Consider the following 25314-nt stretch of genomic DNA (forward strand, 5'->3'; position numbering starts at 1 on the left):
ACATGGGGGTAGCTTGTTCCATTCAACTTGTTAACTTTCAAGGTCAAGCAAAGGCCAGAAATGGTCTGTTGCCTATGCGATACATAAACACAAAGTCCTGACTGTGTCAGCAGAATATATGTAGCCAAATGCTGCTTAGCTTTATCTGGAATTGGATTTCAGGGGCTGGTTCATAGATCTAAGCCCCTGGCAATGTGTGTGAAATAAGCAAAGCTCAAGTATCAGCACCCCCTGGGAGGAGCCTGCCCTGTGGCTTACAGCACGACCCCAAGCTAGTAGCAGTTCTGGTCATGGGCAGAGCTGGCAAAAGCAGCTGCTAAAATAGCTGACTGGTCTCATCAGTTAGCAGCTGCAAAATCCTTCAAAAGAGCTGAGCCCCACTCCCTTCCATGAAAAAATAGTGGAAGTTCTGGAGCTTAGAGCCGGCCAGCCACAAACACATATGTTGTTCTTCAAATTCAGTAGGAATTAAGGTAGTCAATAAAACACTGAATAATATCCTTAACCTTTATTAGAGTTAAGAGATGTCTACCATGTCCCAAGAAAGGCTCAAAGATTACCATCAATCTTAACACACTTTGCCTTTTAAGATTAAAACCAAAACACATTTGATAACAGGTGCAATGATCTGAAAGGAGTTTAAGACTTGCAAAAACACCTATGAAAAGAAAGCATGGCCAAGGAAACAATTTCTTCCACCAGGCTTTCTGTTTAATTCGAATAATTATGGCAAAGTAGGCAAAAAATGCTGATATGAACGCAGTTGCCATAAAGAACACCCCCCTACCCTCTTGCTTTAATCATAAACTTACCTGCTGCAGACAGAGAATCAGTGTCTTGGCACTCTGAATTTTGTTACTATGCCTTGTCCTGCTTAAGGTTTCTTTAATTATGTCTCCAAAATCATTGTAGGTCTATTAACAGCAATAAAACAAATGAGAATTACAATTTCCTTATCACAGTGCTGGGAATACATAAAATACACAACCGTGTTCATATCACACAAGTTTATTAAACACTCCCAATATCAGAACATCCAAGCTTTAAAAAAAAAAAAAAATCAATCAAAACTGGACTTTACTACTTCATACATAAAACAAAGGTATGCTCCTTTAGGAGTAATGTAAAAAACAGCAACTGTTGTTACAAAAGTACAAAACCTTCTCAGGAGAGTAACAGAGTTTTATACATCTAACCAGCGGTTGCTCGGTGAAGATCAATGTCCATATTCAGATATTCCAATGTCCTGTTAGTTGACTCAAGGCAGCTGCCCATTCAGGGCTGTTCTTAGCCCTCCTGAAACACACCTCAGAGCAGCTGAAGCTCTACCAGCTGCCTGAGCACACAAAAACCAGGCCATACGAATGTGAACTGTGTGAGCTGTATGAAGTATGTTGATCACTTCAGTGTCAGACGCTCCCTAGCCACAGTCTGCTTCTCTGTAATGGCCCCTCTGGAGAAACCAAGGAGCAGATGTTCATACAGATACACTCTCTACTGAACTTTCAGTTCTTTGTCTGCAGTGATGAGATCTTTTGCTCTTTTGCAGAGCAAAAAGGAGAGTCTGTTTCAATCTTGCTCGATTTTATAGCCCTTCTGTGATTACTCAAGGGTTCTGAGCCATAGCACTATTACCCCCATATCTTTCACAACCAGTGGAGTCACTTTCAAGCACTGAAATGCACTGATAGAGAAAGCAACCTTATATAAAACATTACCTTCACATAATGCTTATAGATCTCAGCAGCTGCAGCCATCTCCACCACATTATACACTATTAGCTTGCAATATGCCGCAAGAAGACTCCTCTTTTTGTGCAAGTTGTCAACTTTGCAGCTTTCGTCCTTTCTCTCCTCCTCTTCTGTCAGGCCTAGGGAAACAAAAGCACCGAAGCTTTGTTCTACTACTTTATTCAAGGTAGCTCAATTTTAATGACCAACTTTCATCTGAATAGCACAGACTCAGCTGTTCAGCCAACATGCTAAGCAACAGATGCTAGCGCTCATTTCTGTGTATGTCAGAAAACACAGGTTTTCATTTCCACTTCAAAGTTTGCAGTTGATGACAGTGAAATTGAGTTATTTGCACCATCTTCTGCTCTGATCTTCATAGGGATTCTCACACAAGTCAGAATCTCCTTGTACAACAATGCTCACAGCTAGAGAACAGAACCAAACATACTGCAAAATAGAAGGCACAAATACAAAAAAAAAAAAAGGAAGAGACCAGATGTACTGTAACCACGTTTTTTGTTTTTGTTTTCCTTAGAATAACACAGATGTCAGAAAACCAACACTTAAGCAATCTTACATCACTGTGAATATATTAAGCCTCTGCAACGTGGGTTAATTCCTTGCTGGACAACTTGTAGAAAGTAAATACTCTTTATTAAAGTGTCTTCCAGCACAACTATGGAAATGTTTTGGATGCGCTTCTGCAGCAAGAGAGCTGTGATACATTCCTTACTGCTGGGAATATAATCTACCAAGTGCCAAAAGGCTCCAGTCTTTGATCTATGAGTCTGATGCACACCATTTCTGCTCCTAGCATCAATGCAGGTCTGAAAACAAACATAAGTGACTGATCAGAAGTATCTGCAAATTTAGAGTTAAAACTAGAATGGACCAACAGCCAGCTCTGCAAACATTCAAGCTCTACACACCCACAGCATAACAAAATCACTTGTGCAAGAAGAAATCTGCAATGGGATGACAGGGCGGCTTTGAGGGGAGAACTGAGAAATTAAAAGCATCACGCAAAACAGGTTTGAAACAGATCTTGGAAGGCCATCTAACCCAAAATAGGACAAACCATCAGTTTCCGATACATAACATTGGCAACTTGAAGCACAACTGACTTCAAAAGTCCCATGTCTAGGATACTACAAACTCTCTGAGCATCTTTTCTATTTTATCTCTACCTTTACCATTACGGATTCTCTTCTAACATCCCTCTTGCTGCAATTTTAGCCCAATGCTTCTGGTATATTCACTGTGACCTGGAATCTTGCGGTGCCTAAACTGAACAGAACTCCATGTGAACAGCTGAACAGGCCACATCAAAATCCACTAGTCCTTTTCTCTGATGGCTTGGTTAGAGTCCGTGCACTGACAGTGTCGTGCTGTAACACACTTCAAGGTCTCCCACAGAGATGGCTAACACCATCTCTATCACCAAAGTCAAACACTCATTCCCAGCCATACGTGCATGACATCAGCCCTTTCTAGCTAGAAGTGCATTGGTGCTGATTTCCTGTGGTTGATCTGCATCAGATACAAAACAGTTAATTTATATTCATTGAACAATATTATAAAGGGGCCAGGAAAAAAAAAAATCAGCCCCCTTTTCAGGTATTTTAAGTGCAACTGACAAATAATAGCAAAAATGGTAGAGTCTCATCAGCAATGAAGATACCTAACCTTTGCTTCCCTCTTCTTCCTCCACAAAAACATGTTCCTGGATAAAGAAAAGCAGTTTTTCCTGAAGCGAAGTGCTGGGAAGGTAATCTAGAAATCCTCCTGCTTCTTCATTATTTGAATCTTGATGGCTCAAAATCAGCAGCCAGTCACAGAGAATCATGAAGGCCTGCATCAAGCAAACAAAACCAATGAGACATTTAGAGACCATGTTACTTTTCATGCCAACTCCAATTTGCATCTCCAACAAACACAACAGGTCAGAATCTGATTTCTGCCCTACTTACTTCTCATAAGCTAAAGATCTCTGTTTTCCCTAGCCTGTGATAAAATGCCATGGCTGAGCCCTTCCCAACCCATACCTTAGGATACAGTATACAGTATACAAGTACCACGCATGAACATCACCTAAAGATCTTCAAATTCCCTGGAAAGGAATAAGTATGCTATTACACCACTCTTTTTCAACATGTGAATCATTGGGTAATTTCTCCAAATGTTTCATCTCCTACGTGATGTTCACATCAAGGCATTAAAAGCAATGATAGCAACCAGTACAGTGATCAGTCTAATCAGAAAAAAAAGCAATCATCAAAAGGCAAACTGAGTCATTCAGAATCAGGCCTTGATTCAGCAGATTTCACACAGACACATAGCTATATTTGATTGAAGCGCTAACTTTTGTAGCATTTTAATTAACATAACTTTAATTTTCATCTTAAATAAATAGTTGAGGGTTGTTTATTTTAAAGAGCTTCTTCTCTGCTAAGAGATTAAAAAAATTCAAAAATCAGTAGAAGGAAATACTACTATGAAAAGAAAGAAAGGCATTTAAAGAAGGACCGAGCACAAACGTCAGTTAAGTGATATAAGAACACAGACCTTTTCTCTTACATCTTTTTCCTTATGGTGAAGGAAGCACATGCAAATCTCACTGAAACGTCTCAGCTCTCTTCTTAATGCCAGAAGAGTCTTCTAAAAATGTACATAGGAAAAGTGACAAAGCAAAGATTTTAGAGACTATTTCAATAGAGAATTTTAGAACCAACAACAACTGACTTTTATTTCCACTACTACTATTCGTTTAATAAAGCACAGCTGATGACATTAAGAAAGAAGATGAAATCTCACAGAAGCAGCAGCCATGAATTTAAAAACTACATTTTGTTTTCAGGGACGATAACTAGAATAAAAAAGTCCATAAAAATACATACTTTTTGCTCCCACTCTGGTTCAGAAAGGTGACAAATAGTGGTATACATGCATCTGCCACACTTGTTGAGGCTTGAAGTGTTCAGGAAGTCACAAACTTTGGTTTTCCACTTGTAGATTTAGTTGCTCTGATAGCGTTTATCCCCTTACACAGCCCTCCAAGCAACTACAAGGTATGTAGAATGTACTTCAGCTTATCCTTATGAAGCAGAAACAATGATTTCCACTTTACAGATAGGAGTGGAGTCATTCAAACTCTAATCCATCCCACCCAACTTTCCACACCCAGCATATGAGCTGCCTTCTGGAGTTGGTCTTCTCCTTCCTTCTACTGACTTCAGAGGGAACTCAGTTTAACTACACTGCTAACTTTGGCACTCACGGACACCTCTATTACTTAAGACAGTGTACTTGATTTGCCCACAGCTACAAAAGACTTTCTGATCCTTCTCCAGGTCCCAGCTGCTGCACTGCACTGAGCTCAGAGCAATCAACAGAAGAGGAATGCCCTAAAAGCAGGCCTGGATCTAGTGCTATGTAAGTGTATCTTTAAAAGAAGGGGGATCCATCCCCGAGCCTATTAAGAAAGAACAGAAGGGGAGGCAAAACATTGCCTTAACACCATTAGAGGAGAAGCAGGGAAGAAACAGTCCTGGGGCTGCTACCCAGGAAACATTCTTTTTTGCTCCTGGAACTTCTCTCTCTGCCAATAACCAGATTTGGTCCTGCAGAGTGGGCCGTAACATTGTGCTTCCAATCAAAATCTGCTCCCATAATAAAGGGCCAACTTAAAAATTGTCCTGCCCCATTATCAGACAAGCTAATAGTGTCTGGATTGGAAGGCAGAACATATTAGAGCAGTGAGATGCAGACATCCACTCAGGAATGGAATGGGACAGGAATAGATAGTGAATCAGTCACCGAACGGGTAACCTCCCAGCTAGCATTTCTCACTCAAAACAAATGCTCCTGTCACTGTCCCATTCTGCACACACACACAAACACCAGAACTAAGACAGAATAACTGAAACTGCAACACTCAGGGTAGTCAGGAGAAACTACACAGATATGCACTTATATATCAACCTAAGCAAAAAAGGGTCTTCCTCCCTGTGTGTCTTAAACTGGAAGGTCTTCTGGAGTATCTGGCAGTGTCTGACACCATGTAAAGCCAAGTAGGAAGGTAAGTAGTTCACTGATGAAATTAGGTTGAAAGAAAGTGGTATGTCACATAATACATAAGTAAAACAAGAGAATAAAAATAAAGCAAAGCAACAGAGCTTTCTGGAGCTTTCACTGAATATTCTTTGTCGCTTAAAAAAAAGAGAACAACAAACTGCTTGGCAGTAGAACAAGTTCCTTATCTCCATTAAGCACTAGGAATTCACTGCACATGTTCTGCAGTAAAAATAGAGGCGTACTGTTGTTCATTTACTCTCTTGCACACTGAAAAATCATAAGAACTTGAAAAACAATAGGAAAAAGAGGAGAGGAATAGAGTTGGGGAGAAAAAGGAAAGGAAGGGAAGGAAGAGGAGGGTGGTGGAGAGAGAAGGAGAATGCTCCAACTCAGTTTGGTTTCCTCAAGAAAATGCATATCTGAGAATAGAAAAGCATCTTCAATTTCTAGTAGCACAAAATGATGTGGAAGGGCCAACCTTGGCAGAATTTTCTGCAGCTAGTTGCCACAGGAGAGAAAAATATGTGCACTGGAGAGCTGGCAGGATCACCTGCAAATAAAAACAAATGTATTTATTTACAAGAAAAGCTTGACAGCAAGAAGCGTGGCATTCTGATTGCTGCTTGCACAACCACTCCTGCACTGTAAATATCTAGATCTCCAACATAAACTCAATAGGTTTACACACAAGTAAACATTATCTACTGAGAAACTTCATTACTAAAATGCTGCTTTTAAATCCTCTGACACCCTTAAGGGTTCAGCGGAATACAACCACGTACCACAGGGAGTAATATAACTATAACCACATAACAGAGGCTAACTTTACCTTAGCTTTTTAGGATTTCTCTGCAGTCTTTGGTGAAAGGCAGATTCCTCCAGAGGGCAATTTGGAGCAGAAGACAAACATCTGTGCTCTGATGCCCCATCTAAAGGAGTCTACCTTCACGCACTGGCTGCAGAGTCTTGTTCACTCTTTGCCAAATAACTCCAAATTCTCTTTTGAAAATGGGGTCTGATCAACATCTACAAGTTCTAGGAGTACTTCACCTCGTAATTCCATAATATACCTCCATCTTTGCACAGCCAGTGTTTGAATTGAGGCAACCAGACAAACAAAAGGCTGCAGTTGAGACAAGTAATTACAGACTCTTCTCACTGAGTGTCAATTTGCAATCAACAGTAACAAGGTATTCCAATATCTGATTACATGCAAACCAGAAGAGGATCCTCCCAGTCCCAATTATTCCATATAATGTCTTATATTAATTGATTCCAATCGCTTTATACCAAAGCCTCAATTTCCCAAACTGAGACAAGGAAACAGTACCTTTCTGTCTCATACGATGTTGATACATAGCATTATTTAATATTTTCTAATTTTCCTGCTTTCAGCAACTCAAAGTTCTTTTAATGTTAAGTATCAGCAACTCACCAGAACAGACAAACTCCCATGTTCCATTTCGAACTGCAGTAACTTTAAAGTCTTGTCGTACAAATTCCACTTGGTGAGATCATGGGCACTGCAAGTGGAATAAAAGAAAACAATAGTGACATGCTAATCAAGAAATGAAATCTCATCTGACCAAATAGGTTAAGTGAATCCTACTTTTGCCTTCATCTGGTGTACAGCAATAATTTTAAATAACTAATTATTAAATGTCAGGGAGAAGGAAATTAAGCTTTTCACGGCCAACTGCTGCAATCTTCAGTCTGAAGCTTTACAGTCTGCATTCCTGCAACAAAACTGCAGTCTCTGTGAGGAGAGGAAAAAAAACCAGCTTGCTTCTATTCCTCTTCCTGAGCAATCCATTCAATAAGTTCTCAAGAAGATTGAACAAAAAATTCCTTCATAGAAACTTTAGAAGAGTATTTCTTATATTCTCAGGTATTTGCAGCTCAACATAAGCTTTGCTTTACTTTGAGTAACCAGAGTAGCACTAGCATGGATTAGCAAAGGACACATGAAGCAGAAGGCCATTACCCCAACTCTGTACTACCCTGTATGATAATTTACTTGGTGAACAACCCCTAGAGAAACAATCTTTGGAGAAAACCACGTTCTAACAAAAGATCAAATTAATCAAAACAAAGCAGACTGCATTTGCTGAGAGACAGCACTCACTGCACCCTCCTCAGACTGACCGCCAGTGCTGACTGTAAGGCAGTGCAACAGCATCCAGTTAGGAGGGAGGCACCACAATGACCCAGCTGAGAGAATCTCTGTGTCCACTCTGACATCCCAACTCTATAACATACTCTTCTTAGCTCCAGCTAGGGCTGATGATCTATTCTCAATAACAAAACAAACAAAAAAAAATCCATAAGCCAAAACTACAGCTCTGTTCAGGAGAAACTAAACCCCATGACATCTCTCATAGAGACCACTTTCCTTCCCTTGTGAAAATCTTACTAAACCCAACCAGCATGAACAATTCTCACTTGGCATCTGAAAAAGCAACACTTAACTATATGGCAAAGTAAAACAGCATTATGTAAATAAAATCTCACTTATGAAAAGCTGCTATTCTTCTCAAAGCAGAGTGCATCCGGGAAATTTCTCCTGCATCCGTACAAAATCCTTCTTCCTAAATTTTGCAGGTTTGGGAAAGAGAAAGGAATTAGCCAGCACGGGGCAAAGTAACTGCTATGCTCTTTTCCCAACCAACCCAAAGGCTTGAATTACTCTCCTCCAGCTCTCCCCAGTCTTTACACCTTCAACCATACTACCTACACCCTCCTCTACAGCACAAAGAAAGCAATGTATAGTCTGCATAGAAATATTGTAAGTGTCCCTATCACTACTGAATCCACAGCAGCTTCTCTAAACTACAACACTGCTAACAGTGTAAAACAAGCAATTAGGCTAACACAGAAGTGCTAAACTTCACACTGGGTGCTAGGTATCTCTGGAAAGCTAACTGTTCACATGGTGCTGACTCTCCTTGCTTCCAGCTGCCAGATCACATTCAAAGATAGCTAAAAATACATTAAATACTTTCCCATAGATGCAATTGCTGCAGTTTCCACAAGGATGCTACGTGATTATGGAAGATGGTATATGCAACCAAGAATTAGAAGGGAGGAGTCGCAGGAGAAAAATCTCTTTATTTAGATATAGATTACACTATGAAGGAGTTGAAGAATCCCCTGGTCTAGCACTTCTGTTATTTCTCATAAGTACACATTATCCCACATTGACATAGATATCTATTTAAGACCAACAAAATAAATCCAATCTGAGGTTAGGGAATTTTTTGGCTTGACACATTTTACAATATTCCAAGGTCCAATAAAAACCTGCCAGTGTTAACTCTCATTCCACGGCACGACACCTGTTCGTGACGGCACAGTTGATCAGATCAGCTGCAGGCTTCTGTTGTTCAGTTCAGCCAGCAAGCTATTCATATCACCACCAGCTGTTTCTGCTTTTTAGAACTAAAGAAGAACTCTGAGGGAGACTCTGCAGTCTCATTTCAGTCATCATTTCAGAGACCCCAGTGCTATGCAATCTACAATACTGATTTTTTTTTCTCCTACAGCCAAAGTCACACTGTGAAGGGCATCTTGCATACAATCAAATATGGAGAAGAACAGAAACATACCACCTGGAGAACAGCCTCATCACCTATAGATTTCTAGTACTTCTTAGCTGATCTTATACAATGTATCTTTGGCACTGTAATTCTACTGTTGTGGAACCCACTTCCAGAACACTCAGAAGACATAAAATGCCTTGTTGCTGCTGTGGACTACCTCATGTATTATTTTCACCACTCTATTCCTGCTAGTACACTCGCTTAAGAAAATGTAAATCATCAGTTTTTTTAGAAGAGCAAATCCACCTTTGAAATCTCTGTTCCACTCAAAACAGCAGGCAAAGAATAATCCCCTTCATTTTTTCCTCTTCTGCTTTCATATGGAAACAGTCTGTTTATCTCCACAATGAGTCTCACTCACCTTCTGCCAGAAGCCATCTAGTAGCTGGTTAAGCTGTCCCATCAACTCATCTATCAGCTGAGTTCGGGCACAATCCACCTTGCTGTAGATGGCAATTTTTTCACTGCAGAGGATATAGTAAGTCCTGGAGGAAGCCTCAAGGACAGACAAGTCAGAGTGTTTGGCCACAATGCCTTTTACCTCGCTCAGCAAAGCATCCAAATGCTGCAAGTGACAAAAAGGGTATTAGAGGTAAAATGTACCTAAAACCACTTACACTTCAGATATATTTCACTTGGTCCATGAATCTCTCTATACAGGTTATACAACCAGTATGAAATAAATGTCAGTCTAAGGAGCAGAGGGGTAGGACCAGTGGATACCAGTGGGCTTATAGCTCTTTTTCATTATTATTGTCTCTAGATCTTCATAAAAATGAAGTAACTGTTTTAAGTTTACTATAATAAATGAGACAATGGGAAGGAATAAAAATGTCTTTCCAAAGGAAAGGAGTGTCTCCGAACAACAGAAGTTGTCTCCTTTGGTAGCAGAGGATGGAGGCTGTTTCAGATCATATCAGCAACAGAGATCTTCACACCTTTATGGAGAAGAGGGAACTTAATTTGTGCTATGCCACTGACTCTCTTCCAGCTAACACTCTGTGCTGAAAGTAACTTAATCTTACCTCCCTGCAAACATCCTTGCTTAAGAATACCTTAAACCATTTCAAGGATTTCATCTATCCGTTTCTGACCATCCCTTTCCCATCAGCAGTTATACTATCTCTATTCTTATCTTTCAGTTACTATCGTCCCCTAGCAGCTGGGAGTCAGCCTTCAAGGAGAATGAAACCTATTCCGTAGTAAACTCCTGGGAGATGCCAGCTTAGCCACACAGCATAACCCACCCTCTTTCTATCCAACAATGAAAAACCCCAGGGCAGGCCTATCACATAAAACCAATAATTATCGCCCACTGGAGCCAGTCCAGCACATCTGATGATGCTGACAACTGACAAGCACAAGGCTCTTCTCTGGCAACCCCAAATTGAAAAGTAAAGCCTGAATAAGACCACTCTCCTCAAGGTATGAGACCATTTATTTCTATTTCAACAGGCTTGTATTTGTTCCAAGTCACACAAAACTCTGTGTGCTGTCATAAATTTAGCACATTGCACATGCACCGACGATCCCAATTCCTATTCACCTTCTCTAGATGTTCTGTACTGTAAACATCTAGATCGTAATACTGCGGAATCTGCAGAAGATTTGCCACTTTTTGTGCATCTGTTGAATACTGCAGAGAAAAGAAAAGAAAAAAAAAAACAGGATATGAGTGCACTGCAGGAATTTTAATGAAATATTTAACATGCATTCACAGAGCAGCTGTTAGTTACCTTTGCCAAGAGCTGAGGAAGCACCATAATAAAATGTTCAGTAATTTTGGTACAATCTTCTGATTGTATTTTCTTGTCTTTTACTGTCAGAATCTGCAGACAAAGCATTTTGTTTCAATTATAAAGTCTTTTAGATCTGAGTGGAATTTTACATGTAATCCAAGGTTAACTTAGATGCCTTTATCTAAACCAAATGAAGCCTGTATAAAGATATTATTCCATGGAGACAAGCAGATGCTTTTTGATTTTCTTGTTAACCTTAAATCAGATGCAAATCACTGGACAACTATACTGAGTGGATAAAATGTTCACCATTTGTCAATAACTTACTTTGTATGGCTTTTCTCTAATGCTCACCCCCTTCGACATCCACCACTAATAAGATCTACAGGTCAACAGACAACGTGCCATTTCATAAAAATAAGCCATTTAATTCCTGGAGATATAGGAATATGCTATCTGGCAAAGCACATAAGGAAAAAAAAAAAATGTGATCAAAGCACAGTGAATGAGAATAAGATGCACTGACTTTTTTGGCTGCACCTCTGCCCACTGGAGGATGACCTTCAGCTGCTTCTCTGACCGTTGCGAGGATAATTTCAATGAGAACACTTTCCTGAGCATCATTCAGCACTGTAAATAAATCAGTCTCCTTTCAGCATCACACAAAAGCAAAACAAAGATGCATCAACAGCTAATGAAAAACCTACCCATTTATCTGGATAACTGCAGGAAGACACTACAGAAAGATGCTGCTAAATAAACATTTCAAGTGTGTTTGATTTAATTTGAAGAAAATTATTTTCTACCTTTAGTGAACACAGCAGCAATTATTTGTCCCCTAAGAAAACTTCCTAACAATATATCAACAACACACACAGTTTCACTAGGGCTTACCCTTGCTGACTACTGTCTCATTGAGTATAAGCCTGCTTCTTTGAGCTCCAAAATGCTTCAAGTCACTGGGTCTGCAAACTTGAATTTCAGACACACAACTGCCTCCTGTTCCACTAAAACAACTATTATTTAATTTCACTTTAATTTTTTATTTTTTTTTTTTTTAACAAAAATCGAACTGAAATATTTTTAACAAAAATCTAACTCTTTAACACGTAAGATGTCAACGAACTCAACACATTTTCCTTTTTCTCTCCAGGCATGAATAGTAGCCCAAAAATACTACGCTTCAATCTCTTAATATTTTTAGATTCTCATCTTTTGGGCAAACAAACGGAAGAAGTGAATGCTACTTAAGCTTATTTATACAAGTACTCTTGCAAAGTTTCTAAACTAATGTTACATAAATACAGAATAGGAAATAAAACAACTATGTTGTTACAAGTATCACATTGGCGGGGCACTGAGTCACACCTGCTTTGTGGCTCTTGGGGGCCACAATCTGGGATCAAAGGGCACTACAATATAGAACAGTACTAACCTAGCCGAAGCCAAGTTCAAAAACAACATCAAGAGATCAATTTGGACAAAGATAACCTCTTTGCTCACCTACCTTTTCCATCTCCTTCACCATCTTTTAACAGAAGAGTGGTCATGCATTCCCAGTCCTTGAGGAATTTGCCTGCCCAGTCCCACAAGCTGTCTATGAGGTATGCAACATGTTTGTGTAGCTAGGGATTAAAGATACAAGCTTATAGAAGTATCAATAAAAGAAATAAAGGTTCTTATGTTCCTCTCCTCTTTTTTCCAATTACAAAGTTGTCATTCAAACATACATTTACACACAGTATTCCAACATATTTAATCTGAGGCTAATCAACATTTAAACAACATCTTTAGTCTATTACAAAGCAAGTAAGCAGGGAAAAAAAGCAGAGAAAGCAGGAAAAAAGCTGTTCTTTTTCTCTTATTTCAGTATGTTTCCTTTGTAATTTAAATAACCTCTAAAACTAGTTTCCATATTGCTTTTATATTGCTGTTCATAACAAAAAAACCAACCTTGGGACAACAAATAAGTTGATAATTTAGACAATTATGTCTGAAATTCTTTACACATATATGTAAAATGGCTGTGCCTGAGACACTTTGACCAGACATATGCCTACACCACTGCAAAAGCTAAATAGCAAAGCACAGCACTTAATCTGATAAGATTTCAGAAAAACTACTCCACTCTTAGCGCAGAGCCACGGTACAGCAACCCCCATCTACCTGCTCTAAGATGCAGACATGTACCAAAACCCATTCACATGGTGGCATTAGTCCTTTAAGTTGCTTTCAGAAGCTGCTTCAGCTTTGATTCTCTTCATTAGCATAGCTGTTAATCAGTCTTAAAACAACAGAACAGAAACACTCAATTCTGTCCTCATTAACAACTCATCCTAGAGAGTGAGAACATCCCAAATACCAATATTGCAGAGGTCACAACTAGAAATATTCTCCAAACGGAAGCCAGTACTTCATTTAACATGCATCACTGGATTGAAAAGGCTTACACTGCAGGGGCTGTTCTCCTCACCTCACTCTCCAGGAAAAAACGTATTAATCTTTTCAGCTGGTCAGTCTTTGCTCCAACCTTCTTTTCTCCTTTGCACAAAACTTCTTCACCTCCCTCATGACTAAGCAGCCTGCCAACAGAAAAGGAAGCCAATTCAGTTCTGCCACATTCCCTTTATGCTCGTTTGCCAATACAACACAGATTCTTTCAAGAGCCCCATGACTGTGTTTTTTCTAAATACATACTTACTCTAAATCATATTAGACTTTCTTAGGAGATGAAAGGAAAAGAGATTAGATTGCTTTCCATTATGAGAGATCTGCTGTCCCTGCGGATGCAGAGATAATTTCTGACGGTTTAAAAGGTACCCTGCCAACTTTCTGGACGACAGATGCAGATTCCAGTGCTGAACATATTCTGAGATAGACATTTTCTCATACTGCAGAAGAGGTTAGCTCTAAGCTGAAATTAAACATTAATTCAGTAAAAATATTGCTACCCAACCACTACTGTACCTCTCCTTGAAGATAGTACAGCGTCTTGTATTTGCAAGAGACAATTTACAACATACTCAATTTTACAAATACAATGGAAAAACTGCTCACAATATGATATTTCCATTTTCCTCCTTACCCTAAATGAGCACGAATGCACTGCTCATAAGAAGTTTTAATCCCAAAACACATATAGGAATGCCATCCCCATAGATTCAAAGGCCCAAATGGCTTGGATTTAAGAGCAGGACCACACTACTCAATGTCAGTATAAGCTTATGCTTTCAGAAAGTGCTTCTGCTGGTATAATTTATGTCAGCTCTGTAACTAATCGACATAAAAAATGCAGACACTGAGATTTCATATATACACCAAGAAGAAAAAAAAAAAACCCTTATACTGAAATTTTTATCAGTATAACTAGGAAAAGGAGGTTGCCACTAATATCTCTATCACACCAGAAAAAATGTTTCTGTACTAGTACCAGAGTCAGAGAGAACAGGGCAAGGAACAAGGAAAAGGTTAGAGGGTTAGAGTGTCTACACTGCACTGGGAAGCTGAGAATAAAAAGTCAAGTTATCAAGGCAATCAGTTTAGTGGCAAAAGACAGCCGTGTTCTGGAAGAAAAAACAGCTGATTTATGATAGAATATTGGGTCAAGCAGAAAATGCTAGCAGATGAGATAGAAGATTCATCAAAAGATAAATTTATCTTCTTTCGTCTTTCCGTTGGATATGGCAACACAAACTCTAGAATGTCAGCAGTTCAGCTAGACAGGAACAGGCAGCTCGGAGAAAATTCTGCATATATGAAAAACACAAATCAAAAGTTTTGCCTAAATAGTTTTATTTTCATTTCTCTTTGTAACATAAAATTACTTCTCTCAGCCACAGAGACAGAAAATTTATTTCTTCTCTTTTTAGCACGCCAACTCCATTCACTTTATGCAACCACTGTTATAAGAAGCCCATTTATAAGAGTTACTCCTGGGGAAGATAAACCCTGTACTTCATTAACCTGACAGAAAATTGGGAGGGCTTTTTAATCTGCTGCATCTCTCATTGTTCAAAGCCTTTACAATGTACAAGGCAACTTCCAAAGGGAAAAGAGGAGGCCATTTTTGTGATTAATCACCAATGCTATGGAAATGCAGCAGTTGCCAGGTGATGAATTAGCTTGTAAGGAGGAACGCAACAGGAAAAGAAAGAAGAAAGGAGGCATACTCTCAACATAGGATGGTATCTGTGGATCAGTCAGTTGTTTCATATTCTCTGTGTTAGACTTGCAACGTTTTCTCATACCTACTGCGGAGTGCTGTGCAGGGAAACAAATGATTACCCCCAGACAAAATTTCTCTTCTAATTCAGGAGAAGAAAGCACATCTACTATCCTCATGGTATATACTTCCAGCAGAAAAAAAATGAATGCTTAATATCCCTCTTAAATAAATCCACCTTCATTCTGAAACAAATGAGAATATGCAAGAAGTAGGCAGGCAGACAGAGATACCTTTTATAAAGGAATTCCCCAGCTGCTACTGCAAGTGGACGGTGTGTAGTATAAACAAACTGGTATAAGGTTTCACAGTCTTCAGCTGATAACACATCCTCGCAGTTCCTAGGCAAAAATAACAACGGAAGTTATAGTTCAGGTTTATCTGCAAAGAACACAATGAATGAGATGTCCAGTTTTATTGGACCTGATGCTCCATAGCCTTGCAACTTGTTTACGTAACTAATATTTTGTAGGACATATCTAAATATGTTATCAAATGGAAATGGCAGCATTTTTTTACTCATTTTGTAGAGAAATTGAGGTCTGTACAAGCTATGAGTAATAAGGCCCATCATATGGACAGAACATTAGCTTAAGTATAACTAAGATTGATTAGTGGCCATGATAAAAAAGAGCAATAATGATCGAAGAGGAAAATGATGCATCTATGCTTATTGTTATAGAAGATTAAATAACAAGAAGCCTCCATCTTGCAGTACAAACTCTTCCAAAACGCGTTATAGTATTTTAAAGCATGTACTAGGCCTACACAGTGTCACACACAAAAAGAAATCAAAATACATACTTGCTAGCATGCTTATAAGTGCAACCTTTCTGTCCAAACACACTGAAAATCACAATTTTTTTGACAGCTACAAATTTTTAAAATATCACAGGCAACTAATAAACCTAGAACACTCTATGGGAGTTAGCAATGTTGTCAGTATCAACTGTTTACAAAACATGAAATTGAAGCATCAAGGTTGAATAATCCAAAGAGGAGATACCAGAGAAGTGAAGACCAAAACAAGGTTTACAGTTTCAAGTTGCTTGCTTTCTACTGCAATTGCAACGTCCTTCAGCTAAACTACATGAGAGAATGAAACAGCAACATATCAGATCCTCCTGCTCTTTGCAACCAGGTGAAAGACTACTTACTTATTATTCTGATCAGCTCTCAGATAGTGACAGTATAAAGCCACTTACAGCTGCAATCCAGTACCACTTCTAAAACTGAGCATTTGTGCTTTCCATTTGGTGGGCATTTAGAAAATTAGCACCCCTTCCTATGCTTGCCTGTTTGTCTCCAAACCTAGTGCATCCTTTAGCAACTTCACAAGTCACAAGGCCCCAAAATATCCTCAAACCTGACTGAAATGAAGTGAGATATCATTAGGTGAGAGCATAGCTGGGGCGTTGACTAAAAATACTTTTTGTAGCACAGGCTACGAGTTAAAGAAATGGGGAAGGGGAAGCACTCATTTCTCAAAGCCCACAACTTCTCATTTATAGAAGTTGAAACCTCATGAATTTTATCTTTACTATGTATTTACTCATGTATCACTTGAATCTTTCACAGTTTTTCTGAGTTTGTTTATAATGGCCACTGGCACAGTAAAAAGGTATTTAAATGTAAGTGCTCATGGTCTGCCTCCTAAACTGATGGGTCAATCCTGCAAGATAATGTTTGCCCTCAATCAAAAAGAAATTCCAGCAGGCTCTGGCAGCCTCTTTTAACATGCAGTTCCCTTGAATATATAGTTGTGGTAATAGAACAAATAGAAAGTGCTCTGAGTAGACGTAGATATCATGTAATGAGTATAAAGGAAAACATTCATGTGATTCTCATCCAGTCATCTACAGAACTGGGGAAATAGTGTAAAAATCTGTTTACTGTTGTTAAAAAAGGAGATACTAACATAATATGGTACTCTAACATTTCTGAACAAGTACTGGTGCGTCCTGAGATACCATGAATGTAAAATGAAGCTTGAAAAAGAAGAAATTTTGGTGTAACCATACTGTGATATATGATCTAGAACTGTGTGGATATGGCACTGAGGGATGTGGTCAGTGGGCACGGTGGGGGTAAAGTGATGTTTTGACTAGATGATAGAGAAGTCTTTTCCAACCTTAATGATTCAGTGATATTTGAATTTTCTCATCTTCATAGGCCATGTCATCCTCTTCTTTGCACATTTACAGAAACAGAGAGACCTCTGTGTCCGTAATTTAAAAAAAAATTCCTTGAGTTATCTAAATAATTTAGGCAAAGTGCTCAGTAGCATGCCTGCAGTCTCTTTGGGTAGAAGTTACAGATTTTGCCTTGCAAATACAAATGAAATTCCAACCTCCTTGTTTTTAACTTTGCCTTCAAAGAGGTTAGGACTTTGCCCCACTCATACTAGTCCAGAGCAGTGTTATTTTCTCTCTCCTCACGGCAAGAGTAGGTCAACTGCAACAGCTCTGACCACTTACAAAACAGCCCCTAGTAGCACAGAAGCAATAGAATGAGAGAAAATGCCTCTATGTAATATCACTGCTGTCCACATACTGTTCAACTAATCTGAGACAGTGAGATCTACACTCAGTACTCCCACTCAAGTGAGAGCTTAAGGGGTTTTACTTGCCTCTGGAAGTAGCAACACCTGGCTACACTGCTACAACTACCAGTAATAATAGTACAGTAAATCAGTGCCTTTCTTTTTTCATACATAAGCCAATAAGCACACATTCAAAGAATACTTGACATACAGCAATAATGCTGCTGCAAATTTACAGCCCTCAGAATGCCAAGCAACAGATAAAGGTTAAACCAGAAGTGCCTGCCGGTGTTTAGGTGTCTAAAAATAAACAGGCACGGCCTTCCACATACCAATGTCATGACACACCATTTTCTCTGTGCTTCAGTGTGAACATAGCATAGAGAAGCTGGGATCTTCTAGAGAGAGATCACAGACCCATTTTGTTCTGTGGCACCAGTTGAAAGACTTCCTATCTTCCCTTTTGTTCCTTTTCACTGCATGAAAGAGACATGACTATATGAGACTGCTGGAATCACTCGTCATGGTCTGTGCTACTGCTTGTATCATGGACAACCACCAAAAATCACAAAATAAAATAAAAATACACTTGATGCATTTTTCAAAGCTTTACCACTTTACTCTTTTTGCTCTTAATGACAAGAAAAGATTACAGAGAAGGATTTGGCATATGGTATAGAGACACAGGTACAGCACCTGAAAACAAACTACATTTAAAATAAATTCTAATTAAATTTTACGTTTTACATTTAAAATAAATTCTAATTAAATACCCAAATCTGCGAATACATTACTAAATTGTCACTACTGCATTAAGCACTACCATTCAAAAAACACCTTTTGATAGCATTCTGTTTGAGCAAACGGAACACAGTAGCTGATTTTTATAGTTAATGTTATTTCCTTCTTTCCACCCTGCTGACATAACATGTGTTTCAAAACAGCATTTTTGTGTTGAACAAGAGAGAGCAATATGGTTGCCATACTATACCTAACAGGAGTACTTCCCTATGCACTTTAAAATAGAACTAAGATGTTGCACTGTGATTCCATGGCTATGCTGCGACAGAGGACAGGAAGAAGTACATTAGAAAGGTGCTGTGTGGTACTCTGTTTTGGCTAAGAAATATAAACACAGAAGACAGGCATTCCTCATTTGTTGTCAGCTCTTCAGACAGGAAAGATAAGATTTCAGAGTAGACATAAAGGTTCCTGAGCAGAGGTGTTAGATGACAAAGAGTTGCTGAAGATTAACTTCTAGAAAAGTAAAAACCTGCAAAGATGGGGGAAAAAAAAAGGAGAAGGCAGAGGAGAAAGCACCTGCCTTTGTTACATCGCAGTCTTTCATTTTTGCTTTGTTTGTAATAGGCTTCACTCTTCTGAAGAACTGCCCTAACTCCACCTTAATAGGATTGTGGGCCTGGATGAATCACAGAGGAGCTGTGAGGAGCTCCATGCCATTCCCTTTTGCTAGTTGCAATTAAGTTACTAGTGCAAGAAATCAGAACTGTGCTGCATAACTTACTTTAGTAAAGAGAGATCTTTGTATTGCTACTTCTCCACCAACATCTAAGGAACACTTACTTAATTTTCCTGAAAAACACTGGACAAGACAAAGGTGGTCAACTTCCCTATGCAAAGCAACTTCCTCTCTTAAGTTTACTTTCTACAATCACATGAAAACATGTTTTATAGTAGCATTTGAGACTTCAATACAACTTGACTTTTTCTCTGAATAAAAGCTTTCTGAATAACCTTGCTAGATATAATGCATTTGCCTATCAAAAGTTTCTTTCTCTTCCTCAGTCCACAGCACTGTCCACTGACTCTGAATTACAAAACATGGTATACTTTGCCAACTCCAGTTTTCAAGATTCTCCTAGAGTTTAGGCCCTCCATCTCCAACCTTAAGCTTCCATCCCAGTCTAGCGGAGAAAAAGAAGGGAGATTAATTTTTTTCCTTTTTCTTTAAGAGTACAGAGGCAATGTATCTCTACATGACTTGGGCCTTCTGTGCTAAAGAGAACACCCAGAATTAACAAACCTCAGTTTACTGACCCTTAAGTTAGATAAACCCTACTTACCACTGTCAAAGTACTGAAGTGAGAATTAATTTCTTTATCAGCTCCAATAAGTAGTTTAAATGAGTTCCCAATGAGTGCAGTATACTCATAGCTTTCACTGAGGCAGCTCTTCCAGTTTTCAAACTTCAGAGGTTTGTGTTTAAAACTCAGTTTAATTTCTACTTACACTTAACTAACGCGATACAGGGTAATTTTCTCCTTCTTTGCTCTTTACATTTCACACTATTGGTAAACTTGTGCCCTTATGTGCACTACCTGTAACTGAAGTAGGTGAATGCAGTTATTTAATTACCTTTACAGCCTTTTCCAAACTCTCTACTCTTTCAGTTAATTAAGTACACAAAAATGAACTGAATTATCTGGCAGCAGCAGCCCCACTGAACTAATTTACCTACTGAAGGACAACGTTTGCAATAAGATTCCTTGGTTTCTCATTGTAACTCCATTTTTTATCCTTCCTAGTTCTACTCCCTCTCAAATTCTTTGCAAGCATTAATAATTTCTGTTATGCTACGCCTCACAGGCTCATTCAGTTTCAGGATCACATCTGTAAAAATAGAAATCCATCAGCCCAAAGAGCTTGGCATTCAATGGAGACAACATACAACAAACAAGAAGATAGCTCGACTCAGAGACTGACAAAATGAAAACAAATATAGATTTGAAAACAAACGGAAAAAAAAGCAGGAATATGCACAGCAAGAGGGCTTTGAGTTGGCACTGTTGTGTTTGTTTTCGTTTTTCTAAAATAAGGCAGTACTTTTATGTGAATTGAAAAGATCAATATTTTCAGTGTTTGTCTGGCTGAATAGAGAGAGAATATAAAGGTCAGCATATGAGTTAGAAGTTTCATGGGCCAGAGTAGTCACTCTGCCCATATTACACGCAATACACAGTGTATATTCCACAGCAGTGACATGCAGTGATGGCTACAAGACAGCCATTGCTGTTACTAACACATACACAGCAGACGTGCAGCTGTAAGACATCACAAAAACAATTAATTAGGAAGAGGTCTTGCTACTACATCTACTCATAAAGACAATGAGAGTTGCTGATACAGTATTTTTTTGCCCAGGAAGGTGACAAGAGCATCCAACAAACTAATTGGAAGGAAACAGCTACTCCTGGTTTTGCATCTCTCTAATACATGCCATTTAATGATAAGATCTATTCCAAGCTTAGAGTCGTGTCCTACAGGTCAGTACCTGACCAGTTAAGTTCATGCCGTTTGTTTTTTGTTTTTTTTAAATAAAGACTTCTTGTTAACTGATTCCATGATTCCAAATCAAATATAGAAAGTTCTTACTAATGGATGTTCTTACTTTAAAAATGGAAACGGTACCTTTAAAAATAGAAACTTGACCTGAAAGGTCTTTCACACCTCACTAAAAATGGTAATTTGGGCAACTAGAATTCAGTTGTCAAATCTGTAGATGGGCCATCCCCAGAGAAACCAATAGGGCTTGACTAAAAGCTGCACAAAAATTGATTACAGCAATACACACAAGATAGCTTCTGTAAATGGCACTGCTACATTTGTTATTCTTTGCAGATAGCAGAAATGCTGTCCACAGCCTCATTTCATGCTTTATTGAATGCATCAGGCAGCTTTACCATTCAACATCCAGGTACCAGTGTTGAACCATAATAAGCTCTTATCTTGCAGTCTGACTTTTTTTGCTCCCATAACATCAGCAGCGAAGCCCTGCTGATATCTGGAGGTACTGCAGCATAAGCCTTTCCTCGTGCCTCAAAAGTAACTCAATGCAGGCTCTTACTAGGAAATCTGTAGTGGAGACTGTATTATCTACATTCTCTTCACGAAAGTTTTATAGACTGACTATTATCTATCTTATCAAAAAAGATCTGTCACTGAATTTGCCCACTATGTCCCCAGTTCCCATTTTCATTATTATAGTAATTAAGCAAAATCAGCAGCACTCAAAGCAACTGAGAGGGAGAAGGACGGAAAGGATGGCTACACAACAAATGAGTAAAAAGAAACAAGTATGTATTGCTAGGACTCCACACAGCCTAACTGAAAATAAAATATATTCATTCTGATAATGAAAAGTACATCTTACGATGGAAAAATGTCACTGAGAAAACTTTAGATGGAGCTTACACCGGAAATCAAACTGTATCAAAGAAAAATCTGGGAAAAAAATTGCTTGATGAAAAAAGAAACATTGATCAAACTTTTGCAGTTTGCATTAATGAGAACATGATTACACACAATAAAGCCAGGGACTATAAAACAGCTGCAGGGCCAGTACAGCACTTGTTAGTTCAGATACAGAACAGGGACAGCCATAACTGGCGTTCAATATCTTTGTACTTCAACAATGGTGTGCTACTCCTCCTGGCACAGGGACACGTTGCACACAGACACAACACTGTGTTTTGTTCCAACAACTGCACACCAGAGGATCAACTGATGTAGAAAGGGATACTGTAAACAGAGAAACAATACAGCCTATCTACGAGTAGTGAGATCCAAACAATGGTACTTCCTTCAGAAGAGCATGCTGTATTCACAGTGGTCATATGCTGTTCTGATGCAAATGCTGGAGTAACCTACAGAAATGCCACTCAAATCAATGGAGTGTGAAATAGGAGTGAGTCCAGACTATACAGCATCACTTCAATGTATAAACATATTTGAGATTTAATGTTTATGCCTAGAACATCATATTGTTTGGTCCACTAAGTACTGCATCCTCTTCTAGCAATGACCAGTATTTCTGGCTTAAATGGAAAAGCAATTGCTATTGAACAATGCACCATGCTGTACATGAAGACAAGCAAGTGCATCAGCAGAATCCATCTTAAACCCCGAAACAGAAGAGACACTGACAAAATCCTCTAAAATCTCAACTGTATTAACAAGGAAATGCATTGGGCTTTTTTAATCTTGTTTTTGCACTGAAAAAGAGGGACAGAGAATTTACTCTTCGGGTACTTTGCCAAAAAAGTTCTTTCTAAAATAAACACACTGCTCAAGAATACATTGGAATAGAACTCACATATTTCTATAATGTTAGTCCAGTTTTTCCCACCCCTTCCAGTCTGATATTACCCTTCCAAATCTATGGCTGACCAGTAATTTCCCACCAAAACAACTCTGTTAGTTTTCCACTTCACCAAAAACAAGATGTCATATACTTGCTCACCCCCTGTCAGTCTACTGCAGGTTTAACAGCTCCCAGATTCTCTGCCACGGAGCAAAGAATCTGGTAGCCCAAACTCTAGAGACAAAGTTCAAGGCTTCCTGCATGGGGGAAGACGGCAGAGTTCCCTGAGCTCCTAGTCAAGATCTGGTAAGCCTGGGACAGAATGGTATAGGTGGGAACTTCCTGGAAACAGGCAGATGCTTGGTTTGAGAAAAGCCAACATCAAAACTCTTTGGAATTTACTTTCAGGGGAAGCGTTAAGATAAAAGTAATGTCATTCTCATGCTGAATCTGACTGCAAAGGTTTTCTTAACATTGGTGCTTCCCACAGAAAGAAAATGCCACGTCCCAAGCAGTTTTAGCTGTAACTCATATCCTGCTGAGACCAATCATTTCTCAGCACGTAACTGATTACAGGAAGATTCATCAGAATTTTATCTGGATCTTGTTGCCATTAAAACAATACAGTAAATTAAAAAAGAAATTATTTACTGTGACATAAGCATCAAGAGTTTCATGGCTTGAACTGCTACTTCATGGTCCTTGTCCAGAGGCATGGACACAATTCGATCCTAATGGATGTAAAATGACAATAAAAAGATGTAACATGTTTTGTTCTCAATAAACATATATTTTTGCTACAGCTAGATCATCTACACTAGTAGAGCAGAGATTTATTTTTATTTCAGCAGCTATTTCCTAAGAGACACAAGGCAACTTGATTACTACCAAGTAGTTCCCCAGCCCCTGAAAATTAACAGCATGTTAATTTTTTAACTGAATTAATCATGCAGTAATATGGTATTTTTTTTTTCAGATGTAATGTATGCGTTCACAAGAAATCAACTACAGTCTACAAATTAAAAGTGACTGACAAGTTGCTTCCAAGATGTTACTACTGACACTTCAATATGTTAAATGGAGGTAAGCCTCAAATTACAAGCATTATATAATCAGTTTCTCCCATCAAAAATAAAGTGCATGTACCTACACATTACAGAAGCCAGTGCTTTGCTGGAAAGGTAATTAGGAATTGAGTCATAAGGGTGCTTCATGAAACAGCAGCAATATTCCTGACCTCCAAAGTTCACATTATTATAACTTGGTGCACATACAAACACCTCAGAAACATAGTAGTTTTCCTGACCTGTGTACCCAACAACTCACTCTGCACCACAGCCTATATCTTTAAGGCACATTAAACCTTCAAACTTGTTTCAAGACTAATAGCTTCCTCAGTAAACATATCATTTCTAAATGTCTAAATCCATTTTACTTTGCATCTTCCTTTTTCTAGCAGCCCAGATGTAAGGTGAGGAAGTCCATGAATCCTGAGTCTCAAAGCTCAAGGGTAACAGAAGAAGCATGTGAAATACAGCTTATAGAAAATGGATTAATGATCATGTATTTACAATTCCCATCATTAAGGAAGTGGGATTTCAACTCAACTCTGGGAGATGTCCACTCAGTCTGCATCTGCTGCTTGGATTTCTTTTGTTTCAACAAGGAGGAGGAGTTTGGTTTGTGGGGTTTTTTTGTTTTGTTTTTGAGTGTGTTTTTGGGTTTGTTGTTATTTTTTGATATTCCATTTGGGAGGTGGAATTTGCAATAGTCCATTTATATATATTACCATCCTCCATACAAAGTGACATCTCAGTAAAAACAGACTAGAGCTCTTCCATCAGTCTTTGAATACCAAGTTGCTTATGCAGTTTGCAGTAGCTTATAACAACCTCCCTTTAAAAGGAAAGAGAGAATGCTACCAAACAGCTGTTTAAAAAAAAATTAGTCTTACACAGCCAAGCTCCAGTCTGAACAATTTCTTCTTAAAATACCAAAATCTGTATCTTCTTATTTGACAATAGTCTATGGGTATTTCTTACTATAAACAACTGCTCTGACATCTGGGTAAGCACTGCACCTTTTGCAAAAAGAACATGAATTACCACCACATGCAGGCACTGATTATGGTCCGATTCAGAGGGACTGTGGTAACAGCTCCTCCTCTCACAGCATCCTGAGATTTCTTATTTGCACACCGTAAAGATACTGCCCCGTTAGGATAAGAATAGCTGACAAAGTCATTACAGAGGGCAGGTTTGAAAGAGTAGGCGGCTTGTTTCTTGAATGAGTAAGGATGTTGGA

General features: G+C 38.8%; 1 protein-coding gene and 1 long non-coding RNA gene across 3 annotated transcripts in view; one reads left to right on the forward strand and one right to left on the reverse strand.

The window, feature by feature from the left end:
- LOC100546621 (cohesin subunit SA-2-like) overlaps nt 1-25314 on the reverse strand; it is a 58526-nt gene that overhangs the window by 8464 nt on the left and 24748 nt on the right. For both annotated transcript variants that reach the window (XM_085213273.1, XM_085213279.1), the window contains exons 13-27: nt 23662-23741; nt 15601-15708; nt 13619-13727; nt 12653-12770; nt 11672-11775; nt 11143-11235; nt 10953-11042; nt 9768-9971; nt 8319-8395; nt 7243-7330; nt 6286-6357; nt 4299-4391; nt 3420-3585; nt 1719-1870; nt 813-914 (exon numbers count right to left, since the gene is read on the reverse strand). In XM_085213273.1, coding sequence (XP_085069399.1) covers nt 813-914; nt 1719-1870; nt 3420-3585; nt 4299-4391; nt 6286-6357; nt 7243-7330; nt 8319-8395; nt 9768-9971; nt 10953-11042; nt 11143-11235; nt 11672-11775; nt 12653-12770; nt 13619-13727; nt 15601-15708; nt 23662-23741 — 1656 coding nt within the window. The remainder of the gene's footprint in view (nt 1-812; nt 915-1718; nt 1871-3419; nt 3586-4298; nt 4392-6285; nt 6358-7242; nt 7331-8318; nt 8396-9767; nt 9972-10952; nt 11043-11142; nt 11236-11671; nt 11776-12652; nt 12771-13618; nt 13728-15600; nt 15709-23661; nt 23742-25314) is intronic.
- On the forward strand, nt 9862-11199 carry LOC146545610 (uncharacterized). The gene is made up of 2 exons (XR_014880410.1): nt 9862-9998; nt 10549-11199. It is a non-coding gene; the product is annotated as an uncharacterized LOC146545610 (long non-coding RNA).

The sequence above is a fragment of the Meleagris gallopavo genome, chromosome 1 (assembly GCF_905368555.1).
Source record: "Meleagris gallopavo chromosome 1, MGAL_WU_HG_1.1, whole genome shotgun sequence".
NCBI classification, from domain to species: domain Eukaryota; kingdom Metazoa; phylum Chordata; class Aves; order Galliformes; family Phasianidae; genus Meleagris; species Meleagris gallopavo.